Here is a 12,958-nt window from a genome sequence, read left to right on the forward strand (position 1 = left end):
AGTTGCCAGCTTTGTCCTGTCGTCTAACAAAATGCATCAACAGCGCATTCATTCGTTAAATTAGTTAAGATGTTTAGAATGGGGAAGTAAGATTTAGTTTAATTGTTCTAAACATAAATAGTTCTTTTAAGTGAAAAACTACGTCGCCTCGACTCCATAGGCTATTAATTTCTTTTTGATTTATTAGGAAAAGAATATGCATTTATTATTTTTTGTAAATAAGAATAATTTAAGTAGCCGTTTCAATGCAAGAGAAATTGATCTAATTTCTAAATACGATTTCAAAATCCCGTCATACTAAGCTTTCATAGCTAACTGAACACTGAATAATAAAATTAATAAATATTTATTTCTTAAATTTATTATTAATTAATTATATTAAAAAAATTATTATTCTTTAGAAATTATTTATTTTTTAGAAATTATAAATTTTTTAATATTAATTAATAATATTAAATTTTTTTTTAAAAAAAATTCCAGTAAAAAAATAATGCAAAAATTTTAAAAAAATTTAAAAAATATTTTTTAGATACTTAATTTAACTGTGTCTACTTATGAATACATCAAACACAATTGAGAAATTCTGTTTGACCTTAATTGGAATTTAAATTGCGAAATTAAAAAAATTAATTAATTAAGAATCATAAGAAATACATTTTCCTAAATAATTTCATCTTTTATGCAATAGTAGTTATTGTAGTATATTTCCTTATAAAGTAGAATAGTAGATCAGGTAGAACATTTCTCATTACAGCGCATAGAATAAGCTGTCTCAAACTTAGAATAGCATTTCGTGAAACACCTACTCGACAAATTTTTTCAATATATATTCAATTTATATTAAAAGTTAGCGTTATGAAACTAACTAATAATTTTTTTTTTTGTACTTTTGATATTTTTAAAAATTACTTTTACAGCTATTATAGTTTTTAATTTAATATATAATACGTTTCAATTCTAATGAATGCGAAGAATTTTTTTTTTTATTTAAAAAAAAAAAGAATTTTGAAACATTTCGTTTTTTATACGCTTTCAATTTGTTGAATACAAGGGGCCTTTTCTTTTTTTAAAAAAAAAAGAAAAATGAAGAAAAGAAATAATCGTGTAAAAAAATACAAAAAAAAAAGGAAAAAAAATGACACTTAACTTTAGTAAATGCTTTTATTTACTATATGATCAGTTGTGCTTTTTTTATTATTTATGAAAGCTAAAAAATTATCTATTAGAGTAACACTTTAGATTTATTCATTCATAGAAATATTATGTAAATTTTTTGATAAAGGAGATATTTAAAAAAAAAATATTTTGGCAAAACTAGAAGCTAGACTTTTATTTAAATACCTCAACAGTTTAGCAAATTTACATCAAGATTATTGAAAAGGATATTTGCTTAAGTAAGAAGGAAGGTATTTATTTTATTTTTCTCATTACCACAATAAAGAAGTTCCGAAATATTTAGTTTCCGATCTAGAGTATGAAAAATAAAGAATTGAATGGTTAAATAAATATTATCTTACACCGAATCTTTACCACCCTACACTTTAAGAAAAGGCGCAAAAAGGAGCGAAAAAAAAATTAGATAAACAGAAACTTATCTTACGTCCAGGAATCCATGAGAGCGGCTAGTTCTTCAACTGCGTTGAAGCGATGATGGGCGGGGCATCTCACTCGTTTGATTGGCAGCGTCGTCATGACAACGCCCCCCTGTGCCTTCGCTACCGTCAGCCAATAAACGGCCAGAAAATCCCTTCCCACAACAAAACTAAAGCTCTGATAGTAAATGATAACATCAATTTGAATCAGCTGGCTGCAAGAATCAACCGCACGGACCAGCATCGTGGTAGAAAGGAAAAAACTTCCTCAGTCCGGAGTGAAGTTATTGCGGATTCCGGTTAGGCGACTTTTTATTTGTTGAAAGAACTAAATATTTGCTCTCAGAAGCAATTTTGTTTTTGATCGATGACATCTGCAACTTCGACGATAATTTTAGTTCCATAATGAATTATAAAAAATATAAGCTTTGAATCTTAGCAAGATTTTTTTTCGTTTGTGATCTGTTTTCGAACTAGAAATGGAAGTTTCTTGGAATAAAGAATTAATTTTCAAAGTGGAATAACTGAACTGTTAGTAACTGAAGTACAAACGCTGACTATTAAAAGCTTTCTGCAATGACAAACGAAAAATTTGCTATCAATGTGGACTAATTAACTTACAGTCATCAAGCTGGCTTCACGTTTCCTTCTGCGTCCAGTCTGCGGATTGCAGGATAGAGACTGGGAGCGACTCAATTACTGTCACCACCACGCTCTTGGGCCTCCAACCGGCCCTGGACACCTAGTTGACTCTTGCGGAGACGGCAAACCATCTGACCTGATGATTGTCAGTCATATGGCCGACTCAGCGTCGGCCCTGGCCGCTGCGTCTCAGTTACCAACCATGGCAGGAATGATCCCCACTCCCACGGCGTGTTCGACAGCTGTAAACCCATCAAGTCCAAGTACTATGTTGCCATCTTTTGGATTCACACAAGAACAAGTGGCTTGTGTCTGTGAAGTTCTTCAACAGTCTGGAAATATTGAAAGGTTGGGACGATTTCTGTGGTCCTTGCCAGCTTGTGAGCATCTCCAGAAGAATGAAAGTGTCCTGAAAGCAAAAGCCCTGGTGGCCTTTCACCGAGGGAACTTTAAGGAGCTCTACAGGATTCTGGAAAGTCACAATTTCTCACCGGCTTCCCATCCCAAATTGCAAGCTCTTTGGCTGAAGGCTCATTACATTGAAGCCGAGAGACTAAGGGGTAGGCCTCTTGGGGCAGTAGGAAAATATCGAATTCGAAGAAAATTTCCACTTCCCAGGACAATATGGGATGGCGAAGAGACTAGTTATTGTTTCAAAGAGAAATCCCGGAACATTTTGAGGGAATGGTATGCTCATAATCCATACCCGTCACCTCGGGAAAAACGGGAGCTGGCTGAGGCCACTGGACTGACCACAACTCAAGTTAGCAATTGGTTCAAAAATCGGAGGCAACGGGACAGGGCAGCTGAAGCCAAAGACAGGTTAGTTTCTTTACATATTTTGTAACACAATTATTGGTATTATTACGCTAACTACGAGCGTCCGTTGCAAATTAATTTGGAATGGGCGTGTTTGGAGGCATTTTAGTTGTCTTACAGAGCTTCCTTTAAACACCACTTTTTTGAGATTGCTTGAATTTAAATGTTTAAAAATATTTAACAAACGTGATGTTTGATAGTAAAGTTATGTTGTCCAAGATAAAGTAAACTGATTTAATATTATTTCTGAACACTTACTTCTGATTTCGAAAGTATATTTTATCGTAGTCAATTGCTACATTTTTAGTTAAGTTTAAATATTAGTGAGTATTTCTGATTATATTTGGCAATAACTAAATTAATTTTTACATTTGTGAGACTTATAAGTTTAATGCTGAAATTACTTGCTAATTTGATTGTTTCGGTTAAAAAATCGCGGAAAAATATTATTTTCTATCCAATTAACTTATATGAGCAGTGCTTTATGTTTGCTCCGCTTTTTTTATCAAACGTTAAATTTTTCTTCCTGTAAAAACTAATGTGTCTGTAATTAAAGAAGTTATTTATTTTGGGGATCAACAATCAAGAAGTAAATAAATAAATATAAATTAACATCGACTAGTGATATTTAGCATATGCTTCACAAGGTTGATTGTATCACTTTCAATAAGTTATAGTACATTTCTCAAAGATATTTCTTTTAATTACTAAGAAAAAGTGTTTATACTGCTATTATCAATAATATTTTCAAATTAAAAAACAAAACTATTAAACTTTAAAGCACAAAATCTTTTGAATACATTTAGAATTGGTACAACACCTCAGATTATTTTAATATGCTTGAACTATTGTCAATTCAACACACTTCTTATTATTCTAACCATCATGTAAACTAATGTTAACTCATTAAATAAAATGAATGTTTCTTATATTTATGTGTTATGATAGAATTAAAGGTTTCGGAGTATTAAAAATTAATTTTTGATATTTATTTCAGTCGAAATTAAATGCATTAAAAATTATCTAGTTTATGTGATGTTACATTAAATGAAATTATTATTTATAATTTAATATCAAACTGCATACTAAATATTAAAAAAATTGAATTTTGTATTTTTAACTGAATATTTTTGATAAATGAAAGAATTCTTTATTATTTTCTTTATTATATTCATAACTACTCATTGAAATTTTTACGTTTATTATTATTTCCTGATAACTTTTACCTTTTATTTTAAGTTTAAAGAGAACGTTCTGTAATTAATTGTTTTTAATTTATTTTTTGCCCATTAAAACGTAATTTAATTAATATGTATTTATTGAATTTTCCCAGTTTAAAAATGGATTAGAAATGAAAAATGATCAATAATTTTGAGCCATATTCTTAGCTTAAATAAATCTGTTGACTTTTTAAAAGAATTGTCTTAGTTATAAACGAAATATGTTGTTTAAAATTGTGAACACATATTAAAATGAAACATCAAGTTTACTGATGAAAAAGGAAATAAATTTTATATGAATAAAAAATTCATTAAACTTTTATTCTAGATGTCAGTTCCCTCTTTTTTTCTCTCGCAATATTGCTAAATTTATAACTTCTTTGAAATTGATCATACATTGTATAACGGTTTATCTTTTTCAATTATGATATAAATATATCACCTTTTAAATTTTGTTTCCGATCCTTAATTACAACCTTTTTTGATTTTAAAATTCTATGTAATCATTCAGCACCATATTTATTTGTACCATTCTTACATTCAATACACCACTACGACCAGAATATAAACATATTCTTTACTTATTTTTGAACTTACATATTTTTTTTTTTTAATAAAATGCATGGAATCAAAATTATAATGTTTCATATTCTTTGTCCATTAACATTGGAAATATTATTTTTAAATGAATTTTTTGCTGTTTATATTCGAAATTTCTTTCTTTTTTTGGTATTAGTAATAATAGTTTAAAGTGATGATATATTTATCTTAATATAGAAACTTAACAAATTATTGTTTCATTTCATGTGGGTGAATAAATTTATTATTATACTTTGTTTTAGTGAACATTAAATTGCGAACTCTTAATACCTCGCTTTTAACAACTCAGGAAAGAATTTTTAAAAGATATAATTAATTGGTTTATAATTTGATGTATTTTTTATTAATTTTCACATTTACTAATTATTATTGTTTCTCTAAATAACGCAAATTTTTTTTATTAATTTTAATTTTGAAAGCTTTATAAGAGTTCAATAATACTCTATAAAAACAAAATACTTTTTAAGTAACTTATTTTTACTTTCATTCATGAAAAATATGTTCTAAAAAATATTAACGATATAAATGCAGGCTAAAGTAGGTAATAATAAATATTGTATTTAGTGATAGTAATAATTAATTAATATTGTAGTTATTACTAAAAAAGATTTTTAATCCGTAAAGAACTTTTTTTTTGTAGTTTCAATGCAAGTTAAATTTAAGATAAGATTGAAATATAAAATCTTACATGTTTTTTAAAACTTATTTTACCAGAAGTTATGGGCATAATTCTATTAAAAATTTACTTATTTTATGCGAGTAATTTTGTTATTAAACAAAAATCATTATTTTATAGCAATTTTCTAGTTTTATCAGATATTGAAAAAATTTCTTAACGTAAAATATTAGATTCCTTACAAAATATCGTCTATCATTATTTTGATGCTTAATTATAAGTTTTGAATATACTTAAGGTAGCAAATATCACAATTGTTTTGTTAATTATTATTTTTTCATTTACTTTTTTTTGTACTAAAACTTATAACAATACTTATAATACGTATAATGTTTATCACTTTGATTAGTTTTTAACTCGTTTATTGAAGAGATAATATACGCGGAGAAAAAAAATTTATTTATGGTAATGATATATCTGGTAAAAGAAAATAATTTTGACAAATAAAATCAAAACATACGCTATTTAAACCATTCGTTTCGTAATTTTCCTATTTATATGGTAAAGGATAATCAGAAATTCTGGTTTTCAAAATTATAGTGTTTACTTAATACATATTTAGTAAAAAATGCAAAATTGAAAAGAAAATTCAACCGTATAAATGGTTTTATGCCCTTCTCTAAGGAAGGTATTATGATAAAATTATCGACTTTTACCACATTTAAAAATTTGTATCACATATTATAGTAATCATATTTTGTTATTGTTTTCATTATAATCAATTCCAAACTTAAATATAAAAACAGCAAGATTTTACTTCGCGACATTTTTCAAATTTCTCAATGTAAAATATCTCTGTTTTTATATTCAGCTGTAAATTTTGAATATGCTTCAGTTAGAAAATATTACAGTTGTTTTGTTTATTAAATTTTTTAATTTATTTAACTTTTGGTTTTTTATATGAATACTTTAGTATAAAAACGAATATGCATCTCTTTGATGAGTTTTTAATTCGTTTATTAGAGAGAAAATATAAAAAAATATTCGGACTGCTAAATTTTCGTAACATTTGTCTTCATTATCGATACATTTTTTTTTATGAAACTTTTTCAGACACATATTTACATGTCATAGGTGAAAATTAAAAGTTTTAATAAATTTATGCAATAATAAGCCGTCAACAACTAACTTCAAGAGCAATTTAGTTAAAAAAAATTTAAATTAGTAACTTTTTTCGTAATTAAATAATGTTATTTTTAACGAAGAATTTGAATCTTGATAATAAAGTTATATATAGCTTCAAGATGTGGTATCATTTTGAAATTGTATGGAGCAGTTGCAAGATATGGTACATTTCAAATGTGAAGATTTAGTGACTGTGTACGTTAACTAATTATAAATCATATAAATTTGGTGCAAAAATGGGTGCAACTTTGAACTATAATATTACTGCATTGAATCATATCGATCGTAAAAACTTGTTACAACTTAAATAAGTACTAAAATAAACGGCGTTTTCGTTCAAACTGAGCCAAAATATCATGTAATCAAATTTAAGAAGTATGACAATGTGTTACAACTTTGCATTGTATTAAAATTGTAGAGATTGAACTATATATTATCGTTTAACATTCTCCAAACTTTATAATAATAAAATATAGTTACTTATTAATTATTTTCGATTTCTTAAAGAGAAAAAAGGGCTAGTATTTTTTATTTACTAAGTCTTATCTTATTTTCGTCCATCTAAAGATCTGTAAACATATTTTTTCCCCTAAGTTTACTGATTCTTAATTTTTTTTAAAAATTATTAATTAGATTATTGTAAAACGATAATTAATGGTTTAAAATATGTAATTTTGTAGCTCTTTTTAATAATTTTTTTTCAAACGTTTAATTATAGCTCAATTAAGAAATATTTAGAGTATTTTAGAAACTTTTCTCGAATCAGTATTTAAATGAATTAAAGTAGTGAATTTGAATACGAAGTTTATATGTTTTCAGTCCTACTGTTTTCTAGTATTGTTTCGCTACATTTTGATAACGTTTTTATTTCCTTCCCACTTACAACATTTATTTGCGTCGTCTAATGTATAAACTATTTATTTTCATATTTGATAAGACCTCTAAAGGTAAATAAGACCTCTAAAATTGATAAGACCTCTAAAAATAAGTCCTTATTGTGCACCCTGCATACACTAAAGTATAGCGTGTTAGGTTGTAAAGACTGCTGTCATTGTTATAATTGTTTATATGGGTTATAATTCCAAATTATAATGAAAAAAAAGTTCATGTGATTTAAGTGAACTCTTAATAACCGTTAAAAATTGGAGGTAAAAATTCGAAAAAGCTATTTGATAAACTATTCAAGTTGATCGGGAAGCAATTATCACAATTCATTTAAATTTTTATCGATGGATTAACTGTAGACTTTCTTGCGAAGCGATGTTAATTAACATATAGATGGGAATTAGTCATATAACTCTTTATAATCTTAATATTTCTTTGAGTTTACTTTGCTGCGGGAAAAAGGCACCAAATTTACGGAATATAGATGGTTTAATTAATAAATTGTTGATATTACGAACTGTAAATTGGAACTAAAAATTTGCAATTCGTCGTAATTTAACAATAATGTAACAATTCTGCTGTTTTCATAGAGTCTTAAGAAAACTCCTTCCTGGAGTCTTATAAAATTCTATGTTGGGAGTTACAATGTCGTTTGAATCAAGAAAAAGTTAGAGTCAAGAAAGACCCAGAATACTCCGGAAAAGTAAAGACTATTCTTCGATAGCTTTTTCCTTAGAGGAAAAAACATTATTTATCGCATGCAGGCTATTTTTTATAATTATTGGAAGATCGTAACATTTATTTATAGTTGTTCTGTTAAGTTTCGCACATCTCTGGGTAGCACTTGCTTCGTGCTATACTGATTAAGAAAATGGCGCAAAATATCAATTTTTCTATTCCTATTTGTTATATAACTTCAACTTCTTAGTTAAACATGAAACCTTTAATTTGCTTCGTGAGTAATATATAAATTTTATTAGAAATGGATCAGAAGATTAATATTTCGTTTTTTTTTTGTTTGTTTTCCAAATGAATCTATAATAAAAAAAATAAATATGTATTTGCCATTTTTCTGGTGTTCATTTAATAAAATAATTTTTGACATATTTCATCTTAACTTTTCAATTTTATTTAAACTCTAATTCCTATCTCTCTCTCTCTCTCTCTCTCTCCTTTCTTTCCCCTCTTTCTCTGAAATACCATGGTATATTAATATAAGAATGTTTAAAAAAAATTATGCTCCATTTTACAATACTTTATATAACATGTAATGATCCTGCGGCGTAACTACCACTACGAAAATTAAACATCAATTCACTGGTATATAAGACATGCTAACTTGATTCAATCTTGCGGTACATTTTGATAGATGAAGGTTGACATTGTCGATAACTCTTCCTCCCACACTCCTATGATGTAACTAATCTCCATGATTTTTTAAATGGCTCAATACTTTACTTCAATGACATTCATTTTAAAATAAACNATTTGAGATATATTTGATTAATGAATCTCTCTCCTAACGCAGCAATAATCAATCATCAAACACAGCCTTCTACATTAGACACTTCAGTCAAATTTAAACACCCATACGAGTCTAATGAATATCTAAATTGGTCTAGTGATTAGACAACACCTAATTGAAGCAGAAAACTAAAATTGACTATTAAGCATAGATACAAAAAATTTACACGGGAACAATCGATTTCATGAATCCGGTTTTTTGAATTAGGATATTTTTTGGACTTAATTCAAGTATTGTCTTCGCTTTTATGGTAATCAATTAATTCCGTAACAAAGCAGTAATCAGTCAATCTCGTAATACAGCGTTCTGCAACCATTAAACTACAATTGAATTTAAAGGTCCTTTAAGCGTCATCTAATTGAAGCAGAAAATTTAAAACTCATTGTTAAATGACTTCAGGGAAAACACAGGAAATATACCCGATTTTATGAAATTTATAAAAATGTGCTAATAATAAAGTGTTATATGTTTTTATAAAATTTATAACTTTATTTTTTGACTTATTTCAAGCATAGTCTACGCTTCCAAGGTAAACATTTAATTCTGTAACACAACCCTCTTCGTTTATTATACTCTAGTCTTAAGTTCCCGTAAATGGCATTTAAATGTAGAAAATTAGAATCAACTGCGAAGTAAAGATAAAGAAAATTTAGTTCTGAGCCTTTAGATTTATTAAACGGGTTTTATTATTATTATTGCTTATTTTTAGTCTCGTCTTCGCTTTTAGAATAATCTCTTAATTCTGTAACACCAACTTCCACAGCAATTAATAACTTCTTTCTTTAGTCATTAGACCCCAGTCTTATTAAAACATCTCTTCAAAGATATTTAAAAGCAAAAAACTGGAAACGATTGCTAAGATACAAAACATATAAATAGGAGCATTCAATTTTATTAATTGAATTATTTTTTTTACAAATTTCACACTTTGTCTTCGTTTACTCAGTAATAAATCTATCCTTTAACGTTAGACTCTCTGACGTCATTATACTCCAGCTTAATTTAAACGCTCCTTAAACGACATTCAATTGAAACAGAAAATTAGAGCCGACTGCTAAGTAAAGATACAGAAAATTTATTTCAGAGCATCCAGTTTTTTCCAATAGATTTTTTTAAAAATTATTTTAGCCCTGTCTTTGATTTTAGGGCAATCACTTAACTTTCTGACACTGTTTTCCACAGTCATTAAACCCCAATCTAATTAAAACATCCCTTAAAAGACACCTAAAAGCAGAAAACTAGAATCGATTGCTGAGATACAAAACATTTAGATTGGAGCATCCAATTTTATCAATTAAATAAATTTTTTACAAGTTTCAAGCTTTGTTTCTGTTTACTTGGTAATCATTCAATCCCTTTAACACAGCCCTCCGCAGTCATTAGACTCCAGTCTAATTTAAACACTCCTTAAACGACATCTAATTGAAGCAGAAAATTAGAACCGACTGCTAAGTAAAGATACAGAAAATTTACATCGGAGCATCGCCCTGTAGTTAACTACACTCCTGATGCCGCTATTCCTGGATCGAGATAAGCTTCTTCACCACTTCCTGATCCTTGGAAAATTTATGAAGAGGGCCGACAAAATATTACTTTAAATAAAGGAAAAGATCGTTTCACAGAACATTACCTGCGGTAGATAAGGAGTCCTATCTCTAGTAGAACGGGAGCACTTTTCCCTCTCGGTAATTATTCTTATTTCATTGAGAAGAGAGGTTGTGGAAAAAAATTAAATGGTCTCCAAGTAGAGGAGGGCTTTTCAGATACCTTTCCGAAAATAGGTACGCTGGAAATGAAGCGTCAATTCAAATAGGTGCTTAAAGCATACCTCAACGAAACTAGGTGCTAGTCTGGCAATGGAGTCTAAATAAGATATGGATTGGGTTAATAAGTAAGTGTTTAGGATAAAATAGAGGATTGAAAGAGGTTTTGTAATTGCTGTTTAGGGTGAATTGAACTGAGAATGCTGGATTGATTTCGGATTTGAGCATGCTTATCTTCCAAATGATGCAGTCATTTTTTACTTAGGAAGGTTGATTGCTGTTTTCATAAGGAGAGGAAAGGATTAAAGAGGTTCAATTTATAAATATCGTTTATTTAGATTTCAGAATGACGTGATGATTTCAGATTTGAGTCAGCTTATACATTGTAATGGAGTCTAAATAAGATATAGATTGGGTTAATAAGTAAGTGTTTAGTATAAAATGGAGGACTGGAGGAGGTTTTGTAATTGTTGTTTATGGTGAATTGAATTGAGAATGCTGGGTTGATTTCGGATTTAAGTCTGCTTATGTTCCTAATGATGCAGTAATTTTTTAATTAGGAAGGTTGATTGCGGTTTTTATAAGGAGAGGAAAGGATTAAAGAGGTTAAATTGGTGGATTGAAGAGACTCAATTTATAAATATTGTTTCATTGCAATGGAGTCTAAATAAGATATGGATTGGGTTAATAAGTAAGTGTTTAGGATAAAATGGAGGATTGGAAGAGGTTTTGTAATTGTTGTTTATGGTGAATTGAATTGAGAATGTTGGGTTGATTTCGAATTTAAGTATGCTTATGTTCCTAATGATGCAGTCATTTTTTAATCAGGAAGGTTGACTGCTGTTTTTATACGGAGAGGAAAGGATTAACGTGGTTAAATTGGTGGATTGAAGAATTTCAATTTATAAATATTGTTTATTTAGGTTTCAGAATGACGTGATGATTTCAGATTTGAGTCAGCTTATACATTGCAATGGAGTCTAAATAAGATATGGATTGGGTTAATAAGTAAGTGTTTAGGATAAAATGAAGGATTGGAAGAAGCTTTGTAATTGTTGTTCATGGTGAATCGAATTGAGAATGCCGTGTTGATTTCGAACTTAAGTATGCTTATGTTCCTAATGATGCAGTCATTTTTTAATCAGGAAGGTTGATTGCTGTTTTTATACGGAGAGGAAGGGATTAACGTGGTTAAATTGGTGGATAGCAGAAGTTCAATTTATAAATATTGTTTATTTAGGTTTCAGAATGACGTGATGATTTCAGATTTGAGTCAGCTTATACATTGCAATGGAGTCTAAATAAGATATGGATTGGGTTAATAACTAAGTGTTTAGTATAAAATGGAGGACTGGAGGAGGTTTTGTAATTGTTGTTTATGGTGAATTGAATTGAGAATGCTGGGTTGATTTCGGATTTGAGTATGCTTATGTTCCTAATGATGCAGTCATTTTTTAATTAGGAAGGTTGATTGCTGTTTTGATAAGGAGAGGAAAGGATTAAAGAGGTTAAATTGGTGGATTGAAGAGGTTCAATTTATAAATATTGTTTATTTAGCTTTCAGAATAACGTGATGATTTCAGTTTTGAGTCAGCTTACACATTGCAATGGAGTCTAAATAAGATATGGATTGGTTAATAAGTAAGTATTTAGGATAAAATGGGGGATTGGAAGAGGTTTTGATTTGTAGTTGTTGTTTATGATGAATTTGAATAAGAATACTGGGGTTATTTTGGATTAGAGTATGCTGATGTCTCTAACGATATAGTTATTTTTTTACGTGACGATCCGATTATTAGACCAAAAGCTATTTAGGGTGATCCGGTTTTTTTTTGACGCACTAGACAATGAGAATAATAACAAAACTAACATAGTATCAATTCTTCTGAAAACATCAAACTGTTTGTTCAAACTCAAGTTCATAAATGACAGTTTTTTTTTTTGCTTCATAATACGAAATTTATGGAAATTGTGTATTTGAAATTGTTTTAAAATCAATTTCCTGAGTTATAAAAAAATGACCAGAAGTATTAAAACACATTATAACTTTACTAAAGCTGCTTCCATATGAAGTTTGTAAGTCTAGAATGTTGTAGGAGGGGGGGGGGGAT

At 28.5% G+C, this 12,958-nt stretch overlaps 1 protein-coding gene across 1 annotated transcript in view; it reads left to right on the forward strand.

Moving 5' to 3' along the window:
• Positions 1 to 1,753: 1,753 nt before the first annotated feature.
• LOC107455071 (homeobox protein six1b) overlaps positions 1,754 to 12,958 on the forward strand; it is a 52,899-nt gene continuing 41,694 nt past the window's right edge. The window contains exon 1 of the mRNA XM_016072487.4: positions 1,754 to 3,056. Within this exon, the coding sequence (XP_015927973.1) occupies positions 2,374 to 3,056 (683 nt within the window). The 5' untranslated portion in view covers positions 1,754 to 2,373. The remainder of the gene's footprint in view (positions 3,057 to 12,958) is intronic.

The sequence above is a fragment of the Parasteatoda tepidariorum genome, chromosome 8, assembly GCF_043381705.1.
Source record: "Parasteatoda tepidariorum isolate YZ-2023 chromosome 8, CAS_Ptep_4.0, whole genome shotgun sequence".
NCBI classification, from domain to species: Eukaryota; Metazoa; Arthropoda; class Arachnida; order Araneae; family Theridiidae; genus Parasteatoda; species Parasteatoda tepidariorum.